Consider the following 17,504-nt stretch of genomic DNA (forward strand, 5'->3'; position numbering starts at 1 on the left):
ATGAGGCCCCAGGACGAAGCGCTTCTCATGCATGATCACATTTGACTCCACAGCCTGGCGAAGCATTTTACAGGTGAGGAACACCTGGACACCTCACTTCTGACCTGTCCCCACGCATCACGGTTGGAAACATGCCTGAGGCCTCAAAGTCGACGAGGAGCACACCCAGGACGTGCACACACATCTCGCAAACACACATCTCATGGGATCTTTCCCCAGTCGGGTCTCCAGATGAGACCTTAGTCACATGATACCTTGCTTGTAGATTTGTTAGAAACCCTGACGTGAGGACCAGACAGCTATGTCCAGGTTCCTGACCCACAGAAATGTCAGACGATGCCTGTGTTTTATTTTCAGCTATGTTTGGGGGTAATTTGTTATGTGGCAATAAACGATACAAATGCTGAAAGTGGCGTCCCTAGTCCGTCTCCCACAATTAGAGTCTTTTAGATCGTCCTAACCATTGAGGTTTCTAGCTTTAAAATGAATTTGAGAAAGTCCCAAGTGAAGCAAAATTCTTGCACCATCAAACCCGTCAGCTCCCAACAGAGGCCTGGGAATTGGACTTCTCCCAAATCTACGTGATCTCCATTTGTCAATTTGGAAAAATAAAAATAAAAAAAGAAAGCAGGATGTTTTGTGCATGTAGCTTTTGTTGACGTCTTGACTCCTGGGGGATTACTGGAAAGTGATTATTTTCCTGGCTGAGGCACAAGCTGAGTCCTGCCTTCCCTTCTCCCTGGACTACTTCTCAGAGGAAATCCAGGCAGATGTGTACCACTTCCAGGGGGGCATGCCTCCCTCCTGCATCCTCCCCAGGCGCTGGGTAGGCCTTGCACCCTGAGTCCTGACACATCATCATCAGGCTCTGTTTCCCCTTGTTCTGTGTTTCCATGTTACTGTGTTTTCAGGTCAGTATGTCTACACTGTATCCATTTGAGGTCCTTGTCACCCCTCTTTTGGGTACTAGTGCCTGGCACAGAGCAGGCACTCAATAAAGCGTCATTGAATGAATGAGTGAATGTCTGGTAGCAGAACTTTTGGCGGGGGGGAGGGGTAGGTTGGGGCAAGGAAGGCAGGTGGGGAGCACGCTTTCTGCAGGAGTCCTTCCCCGAGGGAAAGCACCGAGAGCTGAGGCTGCCCCTCCTCCCTCCCTCCTTTCCTCTAAGAAGATGTAGGGCACCCTAGGCAGGGGGTGAGGCGCCGGATCTCCCAGATTCGGCCACTTATCAGCTGCCAGCCTATCCAGGACCCAGAAATCAGTAGGATCCCGGCCCTCCTGGGCCCCAGTCAGGCAGGTCGGCTGAGACAGACGGATGTCTCCACACCCATCTACCATCCAAATGGAGGCGCTGCCCGAGGCAGGCTCAGCTCTTGGAGGCCAAGAGCCCTGGCAGATACGAAAGGACTCGTGCCCCAAGATCTGGAGCCCAGGAGCCCCAGCTCTGCAGCAGCAGAAGCCTCTTAGCAAAGCCCCCGCCCTCATGCCAAATGGGTGTGCACACACTTTCGTCCCTCCCTCCCTCCCTCCCTCCATCCCTTCCTGCCACTCCAAGGGCACCCTAGGACACGGGGCAGCAGTGCTAAGATAAGGGGCACTGAGGACATCTTTTCCAACATGGGAAGCTTGGATTAATTCCAGCTCCAAACGGTGAACAATGGCCTGCTTTCTCCTTTGTGGGGACAGCTGTTTCCCCTCATCCAGCAAGAACTAATGCAGCCCCGTGGGAATGCTAAAAACCAACGGCCAGCCATCACCTAGCTCCTGCGGGGGTTCTAGGCACAACCTCTCCAGGGCTCCTGAGACAGATGCTGTGAGCTGCAGATAGCCGCTCTGCAGCCAAGACCCGGGCTGGCACCCTCATTTCCACGGATCTCACCTCTCCCAAGACGGGCAGCAAAGTCCCGGTGTGAGGTCTCCATTCACTTCTCCAGAAGACCCAGCCCAGGCGTGGGTGGCTGCAAGGGCTTGATGAGCTCTTGCGGACCAGTTGCTGGGGCGTGATGGACGGTGCAGGGGCGGGGGGCGGGCCCTGGGGCTGGGAGAGCGGTACCCGAGTGAGTCTAGCTTCACTGCTCCCATCCCCGGGGATGGAGAGGTGGGAGTGCTCGCTGGGTTCTAGGCTCCAGCCATACCAGCACCTGCAGGCTCTCATCCTCTGGCCCAGCCTACGGGCAGGTGCTTTCATCTGCAAAGTCTCCAGGATGAGGAAGGAGGTGCAGGGTAGTGGGGGCTCTGCAGGGCCTCGCCCCAGATGGGTCTCACTCAGGACACTACGATCTTAAACGTTAGTCTCCTCCCTCCCCTCTCCGAGGCTAAGCCTGCTCACCTTTGAGCACCTGCCTCCCGTGAGGGGAGGCCGCCCCTGGTCTTCCCAGGCCCCGTCACCCAGCCCCGCGGGGCACCTGTGGGCCAGTGCAACCCCTGGAGGCCTGAGGGTCACTCTAAGTCTCGGTCACGGACTCCTCAGGCCAGGCTGGCGGCTCCCCCTGCAGGACACCTCTTGACCAGGTCATCAGCTTCCGGCCCGTTGGATCTCATTCGGCTCCAAGGACCGGTGCCCAGGCCCGTAGCTCCTACACCCCCCGCCTGCCCCGCTCCCTGTCTTGACGTCGGTGCAGCAGCTTCCGACCTGTCCGGCTCTGATGGGAGGGCCATGCTGTTTCCTGAGTCACTTATTAGGCGCCACTGCAATCCAGGCCGAGGTTGCAGACAACAAATGTGTTGCTCAGACCTGTGATGAACGAGCTTTAATTGGCGTTTGTCCCCCAGAGTGTTCCTCGACTTCATCTTTAACCGCTGATGCCGAGAAACGGTTGCCTCTTCCAGCCCTGAAAACCCTCGAATCTGCGGACTTTGTTTCCTTTCGTGCCAAGTGCAGCCGAGAGCAAGCGGCCTGCATCACCGTCCTGGTTCCGACCTCTTCCCAGGTCACGCGCTACTGCTCGCGATCGGCCTGTGCGCTCGCCCAGGTAGCCAAGAGCGATCTGACCGCACGTTCTGCCCCTGGAGACAGGGAGCCTTCCATCTTCTGACAATGGTTCCCGCCTCCACGGCCTGGCAGGGGGAGCTGCCAACTCGCATCGGTGTGGTAAAAGGAACTGCCCGCTTCGGGTTTCACTTTCCCATCCGCTCCGGTTTGTCCAGGCCGGTGGATCTCAAACCCGAGCAAACCCTAGAATCACCTGCGGGCCTTGTCAAAACGCAGATGACGGGGCCTCCGGCAATGTGTCTGAGTCAGCAGGTCTGCCGCAGGGCCCAGGAATCTGCATTCCTAACAAGGTGCAGATGCTCGTGTCGATGGTCCGTGGACCACACTCTTGAGAGCCACTGGGTCTAGGTTTTGCTGCAGTAACAACAATCCCTGACATCAATGTTGGCTGAAAGCAACATGTTTCTCGCTCATGCTGTAAGCTCACCCCTGGAGGGTTGGCCAGGGACTCCCTCCGGGAACCCACTCACTGGGGACGCAGCCACTCTGGGAACGTGGCTGGTGACACGCAAGAGGGAACCAGTATGTCAGACTGGAAGAGCCACGTGCTACTTCCGCTCAGGGTCACTGGCCAGGACGAGCCGGGGGCCGGGTACTCTCATCCCGCTCTGTAGCTGGACAGCAGGGGGGGAGCCTGGGGACCTGCCACCTCCGCAGGGCGAGAGTGAGGCCCGCACACTGCCAAGGTCGGGATGCCCCAGCATTGTGGAAACTCCCCCAGGAAGCCTGGAGGGCTGGTGCCTGACCACAACCCAAGGGCACCCCAAGGCACAGCTCTGTCTCCGGACGCCCACTGCCACTTCCTCCGAGGAAGAGCTCCCTTGGCGCATGGCTTGGGCAGTGGCTTCCTTCCACTTTCTGTGACCTTGGCCAGGATTTTGAGAGTTTCTCCTGTCCTGAGACTGGGGTCACACACTGGTTTAATGCAGGGGAAGGCCCTGGTCACACTTAAGAAGACAGCCGATCACATCTGTTTACGGTGGAAACATTAATCTTGATTTATTGAAAAACGATTACAATTATTCCTCTGTTACACAGGTTTAAAATACTTTAAAACACCCTTTCCTGGGCATAACAGTTAAAACGTATGAACACGTCTACTGGATTTTTAGGAAATGTACAACGTGTCACTCAACATTCTAGTTTTAAAGGGCCTAATGTCCTAGAATCTTACCATAGGTTTTCTTTGAACCGTTTTCTTTTTCTTTTCGCCAACATGTGTCCAATTATGTAGATGAGGGAGAAAAAATAAAATTACGCCAAAAGAATTTCTGCAAATATAAGAAGTAATTTTATTGCAATATACCATAGCTAAGTGGTCTGGGGAAAACGGGACACATTTTGACTTCAGTACAAATTACAACAGCTTTGAAGGGTCCAATGGAGGAAAAGATCGACAGAATAAAAGGAGAACTCGGGCAGGATGAGAAATCAAAATGGAATCACATGACCTAGACAAAACCCACAGGGCGCCCTACGGCAATGCTCCGATATGGCTTTTCTTTTGACGAGATGAAGGAGAGGGTCGTTGGCAGATGCTGGCATCCTGGGTTCGAAGAATCTCGAAGCCAGACTTTTCTTTGGCCAGAGCAAGACTCAGTTTCCGGGGGAATTCCGGAAAGCCTCGTGGGCGGCGTGTTGTCACCCTTGGCTTTGCTCCGCAGTGGTTTCCTAAGCTGGAACCACGGTCCAATGAGGCAGGGTGGGCGGAGAACAGCACCAGAGCTGGGACCTGTCACAGCTCCTCCAGAGGAGGCGGCGCAGGGCCCCGGGGCCTGTCTTGCTTCTCCCATTGTGGAAGGAAAGGGCATTGCACAAGGGCAGCTTTTCACAGTAAAGGGATCGCCTTTCCTTGCTGGCCCTGACAGTCCTCACCCTCGCTCAGGGAGGAGGACCAGTCTCAGACGGAGCCTGGCCGGTCCCGAGCGCCCGCGCGGCTGAGACCCGCACCCAGCACATTTGCAGATGGAAATCCAAATCACTTTCATGGGGAAAAGGCACCGCTGGCAACCCCGGAGGGGCTCACAGAGTTCATTGCACATTTGTCTGTCTGCTGAGGCCGCACCCAAGGCAGCCCAGCTGAGAGGCCACAGGCTGCTTCAATTCAGTTCTTGCAACAAACGCAGAAATTAGCACCACAAACATTCGGCAACAGAATACAATCTGCCATCGTTACACCGTGGGCCATGCAGAAAGCGACCATGTGTTTTGTGTGTGTGTGTGTGTGTGTGTTTTCAGATCACAGATGCACAGCCTAAGATTGGTGCCCGGCCTGGGGCGGCTTCACTGCTGTCTGGGAGGAGAACGGGGCCATGGGAGAGAAGGTGACCCGCATTTACCTTAATGTCCTTGGCAAAAACCCAGATGGTGGAGGCAATAGCCAGGATGGAGAAAGATGGGAGAACGAGGCACGGCAGCTACCCCCAGTGTCACCTTCAAGGAGATCTTAACAGATAGCACCACGAAAGAGAAGTGTAAAAATAAGCACCAATTTTCATTTAATTATCATCTAGAGAAAATGTGGTTTCCCTGCCCTGGACATCCTCCTATCAGGCTCTGCAGGAAGAAACATGGAAAAAGGAAGCAATTAAAATTAATTTAAGCCTGCGTTTTCATCTAAGCGCATGTGGAGAAGGCAAAGTATAAAATCCTTTTTTCTTTTTCTCCCTGTTAAAAAATAAAATCCAGAGCTAATCAAAGACTTGTCTGAAAGGGGCACTGGCACCTGCTTTTTAAATGGTGGGGTGAATTCTTGCTGCCCTTGGCAAACTTCTAATTTCTCACACGTCCTTGAGCGGGCAAGGGTGCGGACTGCATCCCACAGTGGACACCCCACCTGTTTTTTCAATTCTCCCAGTGGGACCGAAGCGGGGTTGACAGGCATGATTGAAAGTCAGGGACACTGAACATTTATGACAATACAATACAAATATTTACTTAAAACTCACAAAAACAAAAGCACCTTTAATCCATCGGAAAGGCACATGCAGGATGACATTTGGCCTGTGAATGGATCTTGTAAAAACAGAGGCTCTGGAGGGTGAGGTGACCTTTACAAGGCTTGCCTCGGAACAATTTTTGAAGGTCAGGGGAAATACACATCTTCAAGTTGAATTTTTTCCAAAAAAACCCAAAAAACAAAACATGATCTCCAAATACTGCAGCCACACCCGGGCCCCTGTGGACTCTCCGTGAACGAGATCCACGGGCTCGGGGGCAAGACGCGTGGGCCCCGTTCCCTTCCCTGGGGAGTGTGGTCTAGACGGAACGGAGCTGGAGGAGGCGGGCGGCTGCGGGGCATCTAGGTCATGTGATTCGTCTCCGGGGCGGGGACTCGGCTCTTTCCCTTTGCTCTCTCTGGGTGTGGGGTGGGCCCGGCGTGGTGGGGAGGGACGAGGGGCCTTCACCGTCCAGGACACCCACGGGCGGTGCGCTGAGGTCACGAGGTTGCTCTTGGGGCCGGGCTCGCGGCTCCTAGCCCAGGAAGCAAGCCGGCCCCACTTCAAATCCGAATTTCTGTGACGCTTCACCAAAGTCGTTGAACATGATGTCCACAATGGGCACTTGCTCCACCTTGGGGGTGTCGATTTCCAGAACGGTCTTCTGATACCCTTTCTTTGTCTGGGGGAGGGGAGGGAGGGGGATGCGGGTCAGCGGGGGCTCCGAGATGAACCAGCCATCCACGCCCGCCACGCCCACCGCGGCTCCGAAAACCCACCCACAGCAGGATGGGCCGTGGGGAGCAGGCAGCGCACCCCAAGACGTCCGCCTCACCCCCCCATCATCCGGGAGGGGCACGGGAGCCCGCGTAAGGAGGCTGTGCAAGGGTCCCCTCCCCGCCAGGGGACACATCCACACCAGGGACTCCTTGTCCGAAGATGAAGAAGTCTGAGAATTCCAAGACAGCCACAGCTGATCGCAGGCCCTCCCTGGGGCCATCAGCAGGCTGGGTCATGCTCGGAAGTGAGAGGGATCTGCGTTCCCAAGTTCGAGGAGAGGGAACCTTACCCGCCCTCAGAGGAGTACTGGGTAAACTGAGGTACGGAGGGACAGGGCGAGCTTGGGGAAGGAGCACCTGCTGGGATGAGTCAGGCCCTGCCTTGCTCCGGCCACCTGTTCCATCCCCGTGAGCATCTGAGTTCACGCTCAGCACCACCCTGGGGGACGTGAGCCCCACGTTTCCGATTAGGAGAGTGAGCCCCAGGAAAGGGACAGAACTGCTCCAGGAGTGGTGTCACCCCTCCCAGAATACAGGGGGTGAAGGTGCAAGTCCACCCTGGTCAGACAGCACCTACACCCAACCCTGAGCGTCAGGACACTTGTCAGGGATGCACTGGCCCCGTCCCCCGGCAATTCCCCCCAAGACGAGGGTCCCGGATCCTCGTAGACACGGTCTGCCCACCTGTCTGGGACCAGCAGCCTTCTCCACCTCGCACTGGACCAGGCACATCCTCAGCTGGATCTGGCCCCGGGGAGGCCCTCCCTCCCGTCTGATCCCCAGCGAGGCATGTCCAGCTGAGGGAGAACGCAGTGCCTCCCGGGGCCTCGTTCCCCTCCCGTGGGACAGCGTGGGTCCGTCCCTCTGGGGGAGGCCGTGACCATCACCCGGGTGACCACATAAAGCCCCTGGAGTCCTGCATGGCCCTGGAGAGGCGCTCAGTAAGTCCAGCTGCTATGAGGTGGCCTTCACTCTCCGGGTGGCAGCTTCCACGATGGCCCCAGCCCCCATCTTCCCCACGGATCCCTCCCCAGGGGGAGCCCACTTGGTGAGGAACAGCCCGCACAAGGGCACCTTCATGTGACAGCAGCTCAGCAACCTCAAGGCACCATTAGGGACAGACTGTGTGTGGCCCCCATATCCAGGTGGGGAAGGCTTAGCTTAGTGTGACCGAGTTGGGAGGCGGAGCCACTGGGAGCCAATTAGGTCATAGTGGAGCCTCATGAATGGGATTCATGCCCTTTTAAGAAACAGCCGGAAAGCTAGCTTTTAACCCCACGTGAGGACACGGTGAGAAGGCGGCTGTCTGTAACCCAGGGGGAGGGCCCCCACCAGAGCCCTGCAGCTGGCTCCCAGCTCAGACATGCAGCCTCCAGAACCGTGAGAAACAACTGCCTGTTCTTGATAAGTCCCTGGTCTGCAGTGATTTGTGACAGCAGCTCAAGCAGACCGGGAGAGATGCTGGGCCACAGCCATCCAGCTAAGCTGCCCCCAGAGTCCTGGCCCTAGGAAACTGAGTCAAATGACAAATATTTGTTGCTTTAGGTGCTAACTTTAGGAGGTAATTTGTTACAAGCCATGGATAACTAATATGCTCTCTGCGGCTCATCTTTCTCAACTGGAGCTCCACGGAGGTGGAGAGGATGGAAGGAGGCCTCATGGGGGCAGGACTCCTGGCCAGGCCTCCACGAACGCACCGAGCCCGGGAGGGACCTGCTCTGTGAGTTTCTGGACGTCGCCTCCTGAAGAGTCTCCCTGACCCCGCGAACTTGTCCTCCCCACAGCCCTGCCTTAACGAGAGCACTCACTCCTGCCCGCAGCAGGCCAGGCTGGAAATACTTTAAAGCCAGGACTCGCACTTACGAGCCAATGTGCATCCCCTCGGGAGCTCGTTAGCACCTCCGGCTCTGGCCCATCCCAGAGACGGGATTCAGGAGGCCTAGGGCGGATGCAGCGTCTGCGTGGTTTAGACGCATCTCGGGCAATTCGGACACACGTGGGTCACGGCCATCCCCTGAGCGACACTGTCTGAAGGACCTGCTCCGGCGGCCAGGAGCTCAAGGGCACAGATGCTACGAGCTTCCAACACAGGGGCCGCGGCCCGGCCTGGGGGAGCACGGCCTACTGAGCTGCCAGGGAAGGGGCTAAGGACCACTGCGGCCTTGTAGCCGCTGGGAAGCACTGGGCGGGCAGCAGGGCTGGACGCAGGGTCCCCAGAGAGGATGCCCACCCGTGCCCCTTCAGGATGGAGCCCTGGGAGGAAGCTGAGCCCTCGCCCTCCCTCGGCCAGTCCAGCGAGGAGGGGCCAGAGTCCACCCTGCCTGCCCCAGCTCTACCCCCTCACCAGTCCGACCGCCACCCAGCAGGGACTCAAGTTGAGACGTCTGGCCTGGCCTCCCCTGGGCCGCTGCTGTCATGGGGAGCTGTGCGGCTTCGGCCACAGGCGGCCTGAGCCTCGCACGCCAGTGGGCTGGGCAGCTCAGCCTTCTCCTTCCCCACAGGGAGTGGGGCAAACAGGCCTTGGCAGGGCCAGCGCCCATCTCTTCCGCCCACAAGGGACGGCGGCGCGTGCTCGGCTGGCAGGGTGATTTCTCCCGGATTGATGGGGCCCCAGCGCTCCGATGATCAGAGCGCTTAGAGGGGGCATCTGTAAGCTGTAAGCCGCCGTGTGCACGCCGCTCCATTACCCCGTTATTCCTGAGGCATAAATAACCATTATGGGCTGGCAACGGCCCCCGGGGGTGCGCAGAGCTGCACGAACAAGGGGATTTATGTGGCGTGGCTCCTTGGGCCTCCTGCCCGGTGATCTGTGCTCCTCCACAGGGCCGGCCCTGCTCGGTGGCCCACCCGTCAGGCTACAGAGCTGCACCGTGCCAGCGTCTGAATCCCAGTGTCTTTGGCCCTTATTTTTTATTGTTTTTAATAGATTTATTTTTGGCTGCGTTGGGTCTTTGTTGCTGCGCGCGGGCTTTCTCTAGTTGCGGCAAGCGGGGGCTACTCTTCGTTGTGGTGTGCGGGCTTCTCACCGCGGTGGCTTCTCTTGTTGCGGAGCACGGGCTCCAGGCACGCGGGCTTCAGCAGTTGTGGCACGCGGGCTCAGTAGTTGTGGCTCACAGGCTCTAGAGCGCAGGCTCAGGAGTTGTGGTGCACGGGCTTAGCTGCTCCGCGGCATGTGGGATCTTCCCGGACCAGGACTCAAACCCATGTCCTCTATATTGGCAGGCGGATTCTTAACCACTGCGCCCCCAGGGAAGCCCCGGCCCTTATCACCATGTGAATCCTGCAGGATTACCTGGGAGGGGTGTGACGTTTCAAACCGTGGCTGAACTTCCGGTGGGCAGTGGAGTTGGGTGGGGTGAGCAGAGCGCTGACTGCTCCAGGCCGTTCTGCAGAGGCGCCCCTACGCCCCACCTCCATGCTCTGCTCGGCCCAACCCTCCCCCGAATCCCCTCCCCTGCCTGCCTGCTGGGCCCATGTTCTCCATCATCAGGATTATTCTGTTTAGAGCCATGATCTCTCCACCTCCTCAAAGGTAGCATCTTTTCCAGAAGGAAACATGTCAAGCGCCAAATCCAGATATTCCCATGATGCTAAGTCTTGCCTCCGCATTGGAGGTGCCCAGAGGACCACTACAGAGCTCAGAAATGACTGCCAGGATTCCTGGCGTCGGGGCAGAAAATTGGATCTGTGTTGTTGATTTTCTCAAGGACAAGCTCACGGTCGGGATGTCACATGGATCTCAGCTTCGGGGCTCCTGGGCAGCAGGGCTGGCTTCTTTGGGTGGAGGCGAAGGAGCCCGGTCCTTCCAGCCTCTGAGCGATCCCCAAATCTTTGACTGTCCTTCCTGTAGAATGGCAATTTTGTTCCCCGGGGCGCATGTGGCAATGTCTGGAGGAACTTCTGGTTGTCACAACTGAGCGGGTAGAGGATCTAGCTGGTCAAGTCCAGGAATTCTGCTCAACGTCCTACAACGCACAGGACCCTTCTACTCCCCTGCCACGCCCACACACAACAAAGAATCATCCGGCCCCAAAGGCTGAGAAACTCTGGTCTAGAACCAGGTTTTCTCTGCATGCCTTAAGGGAGCAGAACAGGAACGACAGGTGGAAATAATGGGCAAGCGGGTGCCAGCTCATTTCTCAGGAGAGCTTCCTAACACTGAGACTTCAGAACCGTGGCCTGGGCTGACTCAGGAGGTAGTGAGCTCCCTGTTGATGGAGGCATTCAAGGTGCAGCTATGCCAGGAAGGAACTGCGGTGGGAGGAATGCTGGAGTGGGAATTAGGAGACTCAGCTCCGCCATACCCTGAGGGTCTTGGCAAGTCGCTCACAAAATAAAGCGAAGACCCTGATCAGTGGTTCTCACCCAGGAGCGGGGAGTGCCCCTCGTGCCTTGGGTGCATGGATGCTGGTGATGTCCTGAAAGGCCCAAGCAACGGGCAGCTGCCCCAGATGCTGACAGCACACCCACATCATCAGGAGACGTCGGGCCAGAGGGAGAGGACTTTGGATTGTAGGATTAAGGAAGGTCCGAGCTTGCCCTGTACTGGGAGCCTGCAGAGCCGGGAGGTCGGGTTCTGAGTTAGACAGCAGCGCTGGAAACTTCTGGGCGGGGAGCTTCGAGAGGAAGAGGCATGGGGTCACTTGAATCTTCCCAGGAAGCTCTCAAGAGTGCAGGAGCCTTCTGAGCTGCATTAGGGGGCCAGGGGCATCTGCCTTTTCACCCCAGTCGGTTCTTCACAAGATCCATTTTCCCAGCGTCCCTTCCAGGGAATGGTCTCTCTTCCAGGAAACCAGTCTGCACCCTTTACCAGATGACACGTATGGGGCCACCCAGAGTGTTTCCCTTTCTGCCGTGGAAGCCAAGGACCTCCAAGCCCCGCCCCAGGCTCTGTCTCTGCTCTACGAGAGTCCCTGTTTCTCCTCACATCTCCACCTTGACTGCCTTGTGCTGTGAGCCCGTGTTGCCTAAAACCATCACAGGAACAGGGATTCTTCTGGGGCTCATGGCAGCTGAGCACGGCTCTGAGCTCTCTTTAGGCACGTTCCCCCTGGAACAGCCCTGTGACGTGGTGCTGTTATTACCTTCGTCTGCAGGAGACAGACATGAGGGATGATTTTACTTGCTGCCTCACGACCTTCTGGGAGCAGCTTGGGGTTTGCGTCAGGAACGTGAACAAGTGCTGGATGGCTGAGGCTTCCGGAGGCTTCCGGATCCCTTTCCACAGGGAACTGCATCCCTATCTGACCTTAAATAGGGACCAGTTCTGCACCTGCCATGGGCAGGTCTGAAGGCCTGACCCTCACCAGTGCCGGGGGCCGGGGCAGCACGGAGGGGAGGCCCAGCTTGCCCACGAGGCTGCCCTTCCGGGCACCCTGGCCCCATGCCTGCCCTGCACTTGTCTCTAGCCCCAAGGAATCCCTTGGGGGTTACAACTACATCCTTTTGTAGGGAGAAGGACTGGAGCTTCCCACAGCTGAAGGGTCCATCCCAGTCCCGGCGGGGCAGCCAGGGGAGGAGGCAAGACGTGAACTTGGGTCCACCCGAGTCCTGCTCTCGGCGGCTACGAGCGACCCAGTGGGCCCGCCCTGCAGGACCATCCAGACACTCTGGCTTGGCCAAGTAGCCAGACCACCTGGGCAGGGAACCCTCAGGTCCCACACACGCCCCGAAAGCACAGGACAGGAACGCACAGCAGGGAAGACGGAGCCACAGGCAGGAGCACTGGCTGCTCACAAGCACACAGAGACAGCTCAGTGCCCGGGACGCCTGCCCCTGGCTGCGGACACCTGTGACCAGCTCTGACACACGCCCTGGCCCCTCCGTACGACAAGGGTGTTGGAGCCAAGTGGTGAAACCTTCTGGAACCAGGAAGAACCAGAAGGGACTGCAGATGGTTCACTCAATGCGGAAATCCACGGGAAGGGCCCTGACCGGAACTGGGGCCTGGGAATTAGGGAAGAGCTTCCCGACCTCGAGACCAGAGGCACAGTGCCTTCCAGAGGAGGGTGTCCACAGGCGCCGGCACCGCGAAACTGGCCCTGGACACTAAGTGGGGTGGACCCCCGACTAGCCCTGTCCCCCAAGGGAGCCCGGCTGGGTGGGGGCCTCGGGCAGGGTCTCTGGGGAGCAGGTGGTGAGAGGCCGGGGGTCTGATGTCAGATGTGACGCTAAGACCCGTAAAGGCGGTGCTTCCTGCTGACACCCCCATCTCCAGTCCTGGAAAGGCCACAGGAGGGACACGTCTGAGGGTTTCACCAGGGCTGGGCCCCGTGCACGGCCCAGGACGCAGCTCAGACCCGGGCTGCCCAGGGCAGACGCAGCCCCGGCAGGCACAGTCGAGGGGCTGACCTGGCAAGCACAGGGGCCGGGGGCCAAAGAGTGAAGCAACCCCAGGCCTGACTGGCTCCTCGGGCCTGAGCAGAACGTCCCTCCCAGAGGGCGGCACAGGGTCCAGGGAGGTGACCCAGCGAGGGCTGGGGGTGCCACAAGGGTTGACACTGTCACCGCCCTCTGAGCCTGCAGGACACCTCCCAGCATGGCCACACTCTCAGGAGCGAACTCAGACTCAGCTCCGGCCACTCCCCAAAAAGTGGAGGCGTCTCAACTTCCGAATCGGACCAAGAACGCTCCATGTCACACCAGGCACGGGGTCAGGGACCCAGGCTCGGCCTTTGCCACCAGGTCTCAGCGTGGCCTTCCCGACACCAGCTCCGAGGGAAGGTCCCCACCGCTGGCCCGGGGATTCCACGTCCGCCAGCCACGGTCAGTGGCACCGTGCCTGGGCCCTCGCTGCACCCAGGGCCCGGCACACGGTAGGCGCCCGGGAAGTTCGCAGTGACCGAATGAACTGCGTGAGGCACCGACAGACGCCGTCCCCCGTCCCCACCCCAAGGCGGGGCGGCGGGCGACACTCACAGCACAGCCGTCCACCAGGGCGCGAATGTAGGGGCTGTTATCGTAGGACATCTCCTCATCGTTGGAGCCCAGGAAGCGCATGGCCTTGTCGTAGCTGCCCGTGGCGGCGTCCTGCCAGGCGACCGACTGGTAGCAGTTATAGGTGATGTTTTGGTGGGCGGAGGCGCTGAGCAGCCGCAGGAAGGTCATCTGGACCACGCCCACGGGGTTGCCCTCAGTGTCCACATAGGAGAGCTGCAGGGGGACAGGAAGGGGCGCTCAGCAGGGAGGGGATACACGGCCGCGCAAAGCCCCTCGTCCACACGGCCGGGGCTCCCAGAGCTCCAGCCACTCGCTGTCTCCTCTGGAGCGTGCTGGGGCCAAGAGCCCCACCTGGAAACCTGCTGCACGCCCGGGCCCCGGGGCCCAGGCCAGCATGCGCTGGCCTCTCTGGGGCGTTCCCTGGAACACTGTGAACCACGCCTCATTCCTTTCAGGGACCTAGATAACCCGCCCACTCCACTTTACCTGGTTGGTCCCTATTCAGCCTCCAGGGTTCAGCTCATGTGCCTCTGCCTCCAGGAAGCCTGCCGGGGTTATCCCGGCAGTGTCCATCTTTCCTACCGGCTGTAAGGCCCTCCACACCAGCACTGGACTCCTGTGTCAGAGGCACCTGGGGCCTGGTCTGCAGCCCTCCCTGGACCGTGAGGACCGTGAGGACCCTGAGGGCACGGGCTTGGCATGTGCATCCCCGTTACTGTGCCCCGATGCCGGAGAAAAGAAGGTGCTCATTAGATCATGCTAATACATGAAAACCACTGGATCTCTGTGACGTACAAGGACCTGGCCCGGGCCACGAGAATTGGAGACAGAAAGGGCAGATGGCTTCGGGGAGGAAGGGGCCTGAGGCATGGGGTCTTGGCCAGAAAACAGGAAGGCCGGCCTGTGAGAGGGTCACAGGACATATGGCCAAGAGCCAGAAGCCTGGAGGGACCAGGCACCATCGTGGAGGCACCGGGGAGAGGCCCTTCTTGCCCCTTCCCGGGCGTGGAATCCAGGGGAAAGCAGAGTGGGCCGTGCTGTGGCCCGGGGTGGTCAGCCTTGCCCACACTGAGCGGGCAGCCCGGGGCGCTCTGGTGGCAGGAGCCTCGCTGAAAGCCCCGCTCTCTGCCAGCAAACCCAGGGCAGCACCCGGAAGAGAGTGCTGGTTCTCAAGTGGCTTCTCAGCGTCACAGGTCGGATGCACGCTGGGCTGAGAGCTCAGCCGGGCGCGGGCCAGTGCCAGGCGTCCCGAGAGACAGATCAGTTTCTGCGTCTTCTGAACTGCAGCTTTCTGAGCTGCTGGACACAGCAGGGGCGGGGACAGTCCTCAGCCCCTGGGACGAGGCGGGTCTCTCCTCTCCCTGAAGGCCCTCAGCGTGAGAGGCCAGGCTCTCCTCACACACCCAGCAGAGCAGGCTTGGCCCATCACGTCTCCCCGACAGACGATGCACAGACGGATGTCAGGATCTGAGACCCGCGCTTCTCCTCCCTGCACACGGCCGCTCCCCCGCTGCTCTGTCTCGGACCCTAGCCCCCAGCCTACCCTAAAAGAGCCGTGCTGAACACACGAGGGAGAATTTAAGTTGATGTTGTGCACGTATGTATAGAGATATCTATGTAATTAGAGCTGAAGGCGGTGAGCCAGGCCTGGGATCCTGCCCTTCCCACCGGAGCGGGGAGAGCACAGAGCTGCTGGCCAGCTCCCCACACAGCCACCAGACACCGACTTCCAGCCGGACCTTGAGGAGAGAGAGTGAATACCAACCGCAGTCTGGGCCGTCGGGTGCTCCTCCTGGACGGAAGGTGACTGACTGGAGGAAAGACGCATGCACAGAGAGAGGTGGGGCAGCGCTGGACGCAGAAGGACCTGAAGCCCCCAGTGCCAGGCAGGCGGAGAAGGACCAGGCACGGCCGAGCCCCGCCCCACGATGGAGTCCCAGAGCCCCGGCGTGAGGCCCCGCCCTCCTGCGGGAAAGCAGCTCTGCAGTAGCACCTTCACGTGGGATGCCCAGGGCAGACAGCCCAGAAAAGCACCTGTTTCTTCGGGGAGGGACCTGTATTTACGCCCTGTCCACTCTGATGGTCACAGGCTGCTAGAAATGATGCAGCAGGAAAATGCCAAAGACGAGCTGATGCTTCCCCTAGACTGTCCCTTCACCTCCATCTTTGGTCAACTGTCTGCGAAACAGGACCCAAGCAGCAGGCAGGCTCTGGGCTGGCGGCTGAAAGTGGGTGTTCTCTACCCGCTTCCACAGAGCAAGGGGTTGGGGGTGTGGGGCCCTGTCTGGAGAAGGCCGCCAGCACGGCTGCAGAAAGGACCACGGCCCCGGCTCCTCCTGACCCCTGTGCCCACCACCCCGTCTATCCACCCGGCTCAAGTGCCCTGGGCACTGCCCCCCCGAGTGGGCGTCCACTTCAGGTCCTTCTGCCTGCCAGCGGCTCCTTCCCGAGGACAGCACCGAGGAGGTGAAGGAGAGGAGAAACAGCAGGAGAAAAAGGGGGCGAGGGTGCCGGAGGTCCCCACACAGAGACGAGAGGAAGTCCCCGGACGTGCCAAGGTGAGCGCAAACCTTCAGTGTCTGGAAAGAGCCGCAGTGACTGGGAATCAAGGACACAGGGCGTGAGATATTAATTGTGAGCACGGAGCCCCTCCGGGCCTAGCAACGGGGGTCTCCAAGTGCAGCGGGCAGAGGCTGCTGGAAGGCCCTACTCTGAGTCCTGGGGGAACGTGGCCCTGGGACCCCCGGGGAGCCAACTGAGGGCAGAGGGTCGGGCCCGAAGTCGTGGACCCGAGAGCTGGCTTCTGAGTGAGAAGGGCGTCCTTCAAGGATGGCCCAGGTGGGACACTAGCCGAAGAGTGAACGCAGGAAGCAAAGGGGGCTCTCGTGGCACCTGCAACGCGGCCACATCTGGAACCTAGTCCTTGAACTTGCCGGGAAGGGAGCACAGAACTCTGCACTTGATTCCGGAAACGGGCCCAAATCAAACTCCCGAGACGTTCAGGGAAAACACCCTGCCGCATGGAAGCAGTCGCTGGGCCCATACGATCGGGTCCAAATGGCCTCGGCCTCTACACCGGCTAGAAAAGCATCACATCCAGATCTTTAGAGGGATGCCAGTTGCCTTTCACCTCCGGGATGGCCTATTTAAGACCGGCTCCCCAGAAGTTAACACAGGGACCAGCGTGGTCGTGTGCGATGCAACGGAGAAGCCCAGAGTCCCGTCGGCAACCGGAATGGCCCCTCGGCCCCCAGCCACAGCAGGGGCGGGGCACAAGTAGGACGGATCCTGGAAAGAATTGGATGGTTTAATGGTCCAGGACCCACTTCATCCAAGCTGCCCGCTAGGACTTAGCAAAATAAACCCTCCACTCCCGGTGTCTCTGGTCTCAATTCCTGGCGGCACCCAGCTGGGGCTCTGGATGCCAGCTTCGTGTCCTCCAGCTGAACAGACAACCATCCAGCTGCTCCCGGCTAAAGTGAACCCTCGTCAGGGCGGCAGGAGGGGCCGGCCTGAGTCTGGCGGTCACGGCCGTGGAGCGGTTTGGCCAAAGGACAAGAGCAGGTGCGGCGCTGGGGGCGATTAGTCCCATGCAGAGCCGAGCCAGGCCGTGCCGCAAGCAGGCAGCCCCGTGGCCACTTACCAGGGACCCTCGCTTGTACTGACTGTACCAGGTGGAGGGCTGCTCTTTGGGCCAGCGGGCCATTTTACTCTGCAAGATACGAAACGGGTGGGTTTAACCGACACTGCACACAAGTCGGAGGCCGTCTTACCAGTTTGCCACGCTTGAATTCACTGAACCAGGAACCCGGGTTTTCTTTGGGCCAAGAAGTGATTCTGGCCTAAACATCGAG

At 59.1% G+C, this 17,504-nt stretch overlaps 1 protein-coding gene across 2 annotated transcripts in view; it reads right to left on the minus strand.

Moving 5' to 3' along the window:
- Positions 1 to 4,261: 4,261 nt before the first annotated feature.
- COL5A1 (collagen type V alpha 1 chain) overlaps positions 4,262 to 17,504 on the minus strand; it is a 159,724-nt gene continuing 146,481 nt past the window's right edge. The window contains exons 64-66 of one of the 2 annotated variants that reach the window (XM_082403166.1): positions 17,294 to 17,362; positions 13,630 to 13,863; positions 4,262 to 6,614 (exon numbers count right to left, since the gene is read on the minus strand). In XM_082403166.1, the coding sequence (XP_082259292.1) occupies positions 6,468 to 6,614; positions 13,630 to 13,863; positions 17,294 to 17,362 (450 nt within the window). In that variant the 3' untranslated portion in view covers positions 4,262 to 6,467. Of the gene's footprint in view, positions 6,615 to 13,629; positions 13,864 to 17,293; positions 17,363 to 17,423; positions 17,493 to 17,504 lie in introns of both variants that reach the window. The other variant, XM_082403165.1, reaches the window with a different exon arrangement.

Source organism: Balaenoptera borealis (genome assembly GCF_965194805.1).
Source record: "Balaenoptera borealis genome assembly, chromosome: 8".
NCBI classification, from domain to species: Eukaryota; Metazoa; Chordata; class Mammalia; order Artiodactyla; family Balaenopteridae; genus Balaenoptera; species Balaenoptera borealis.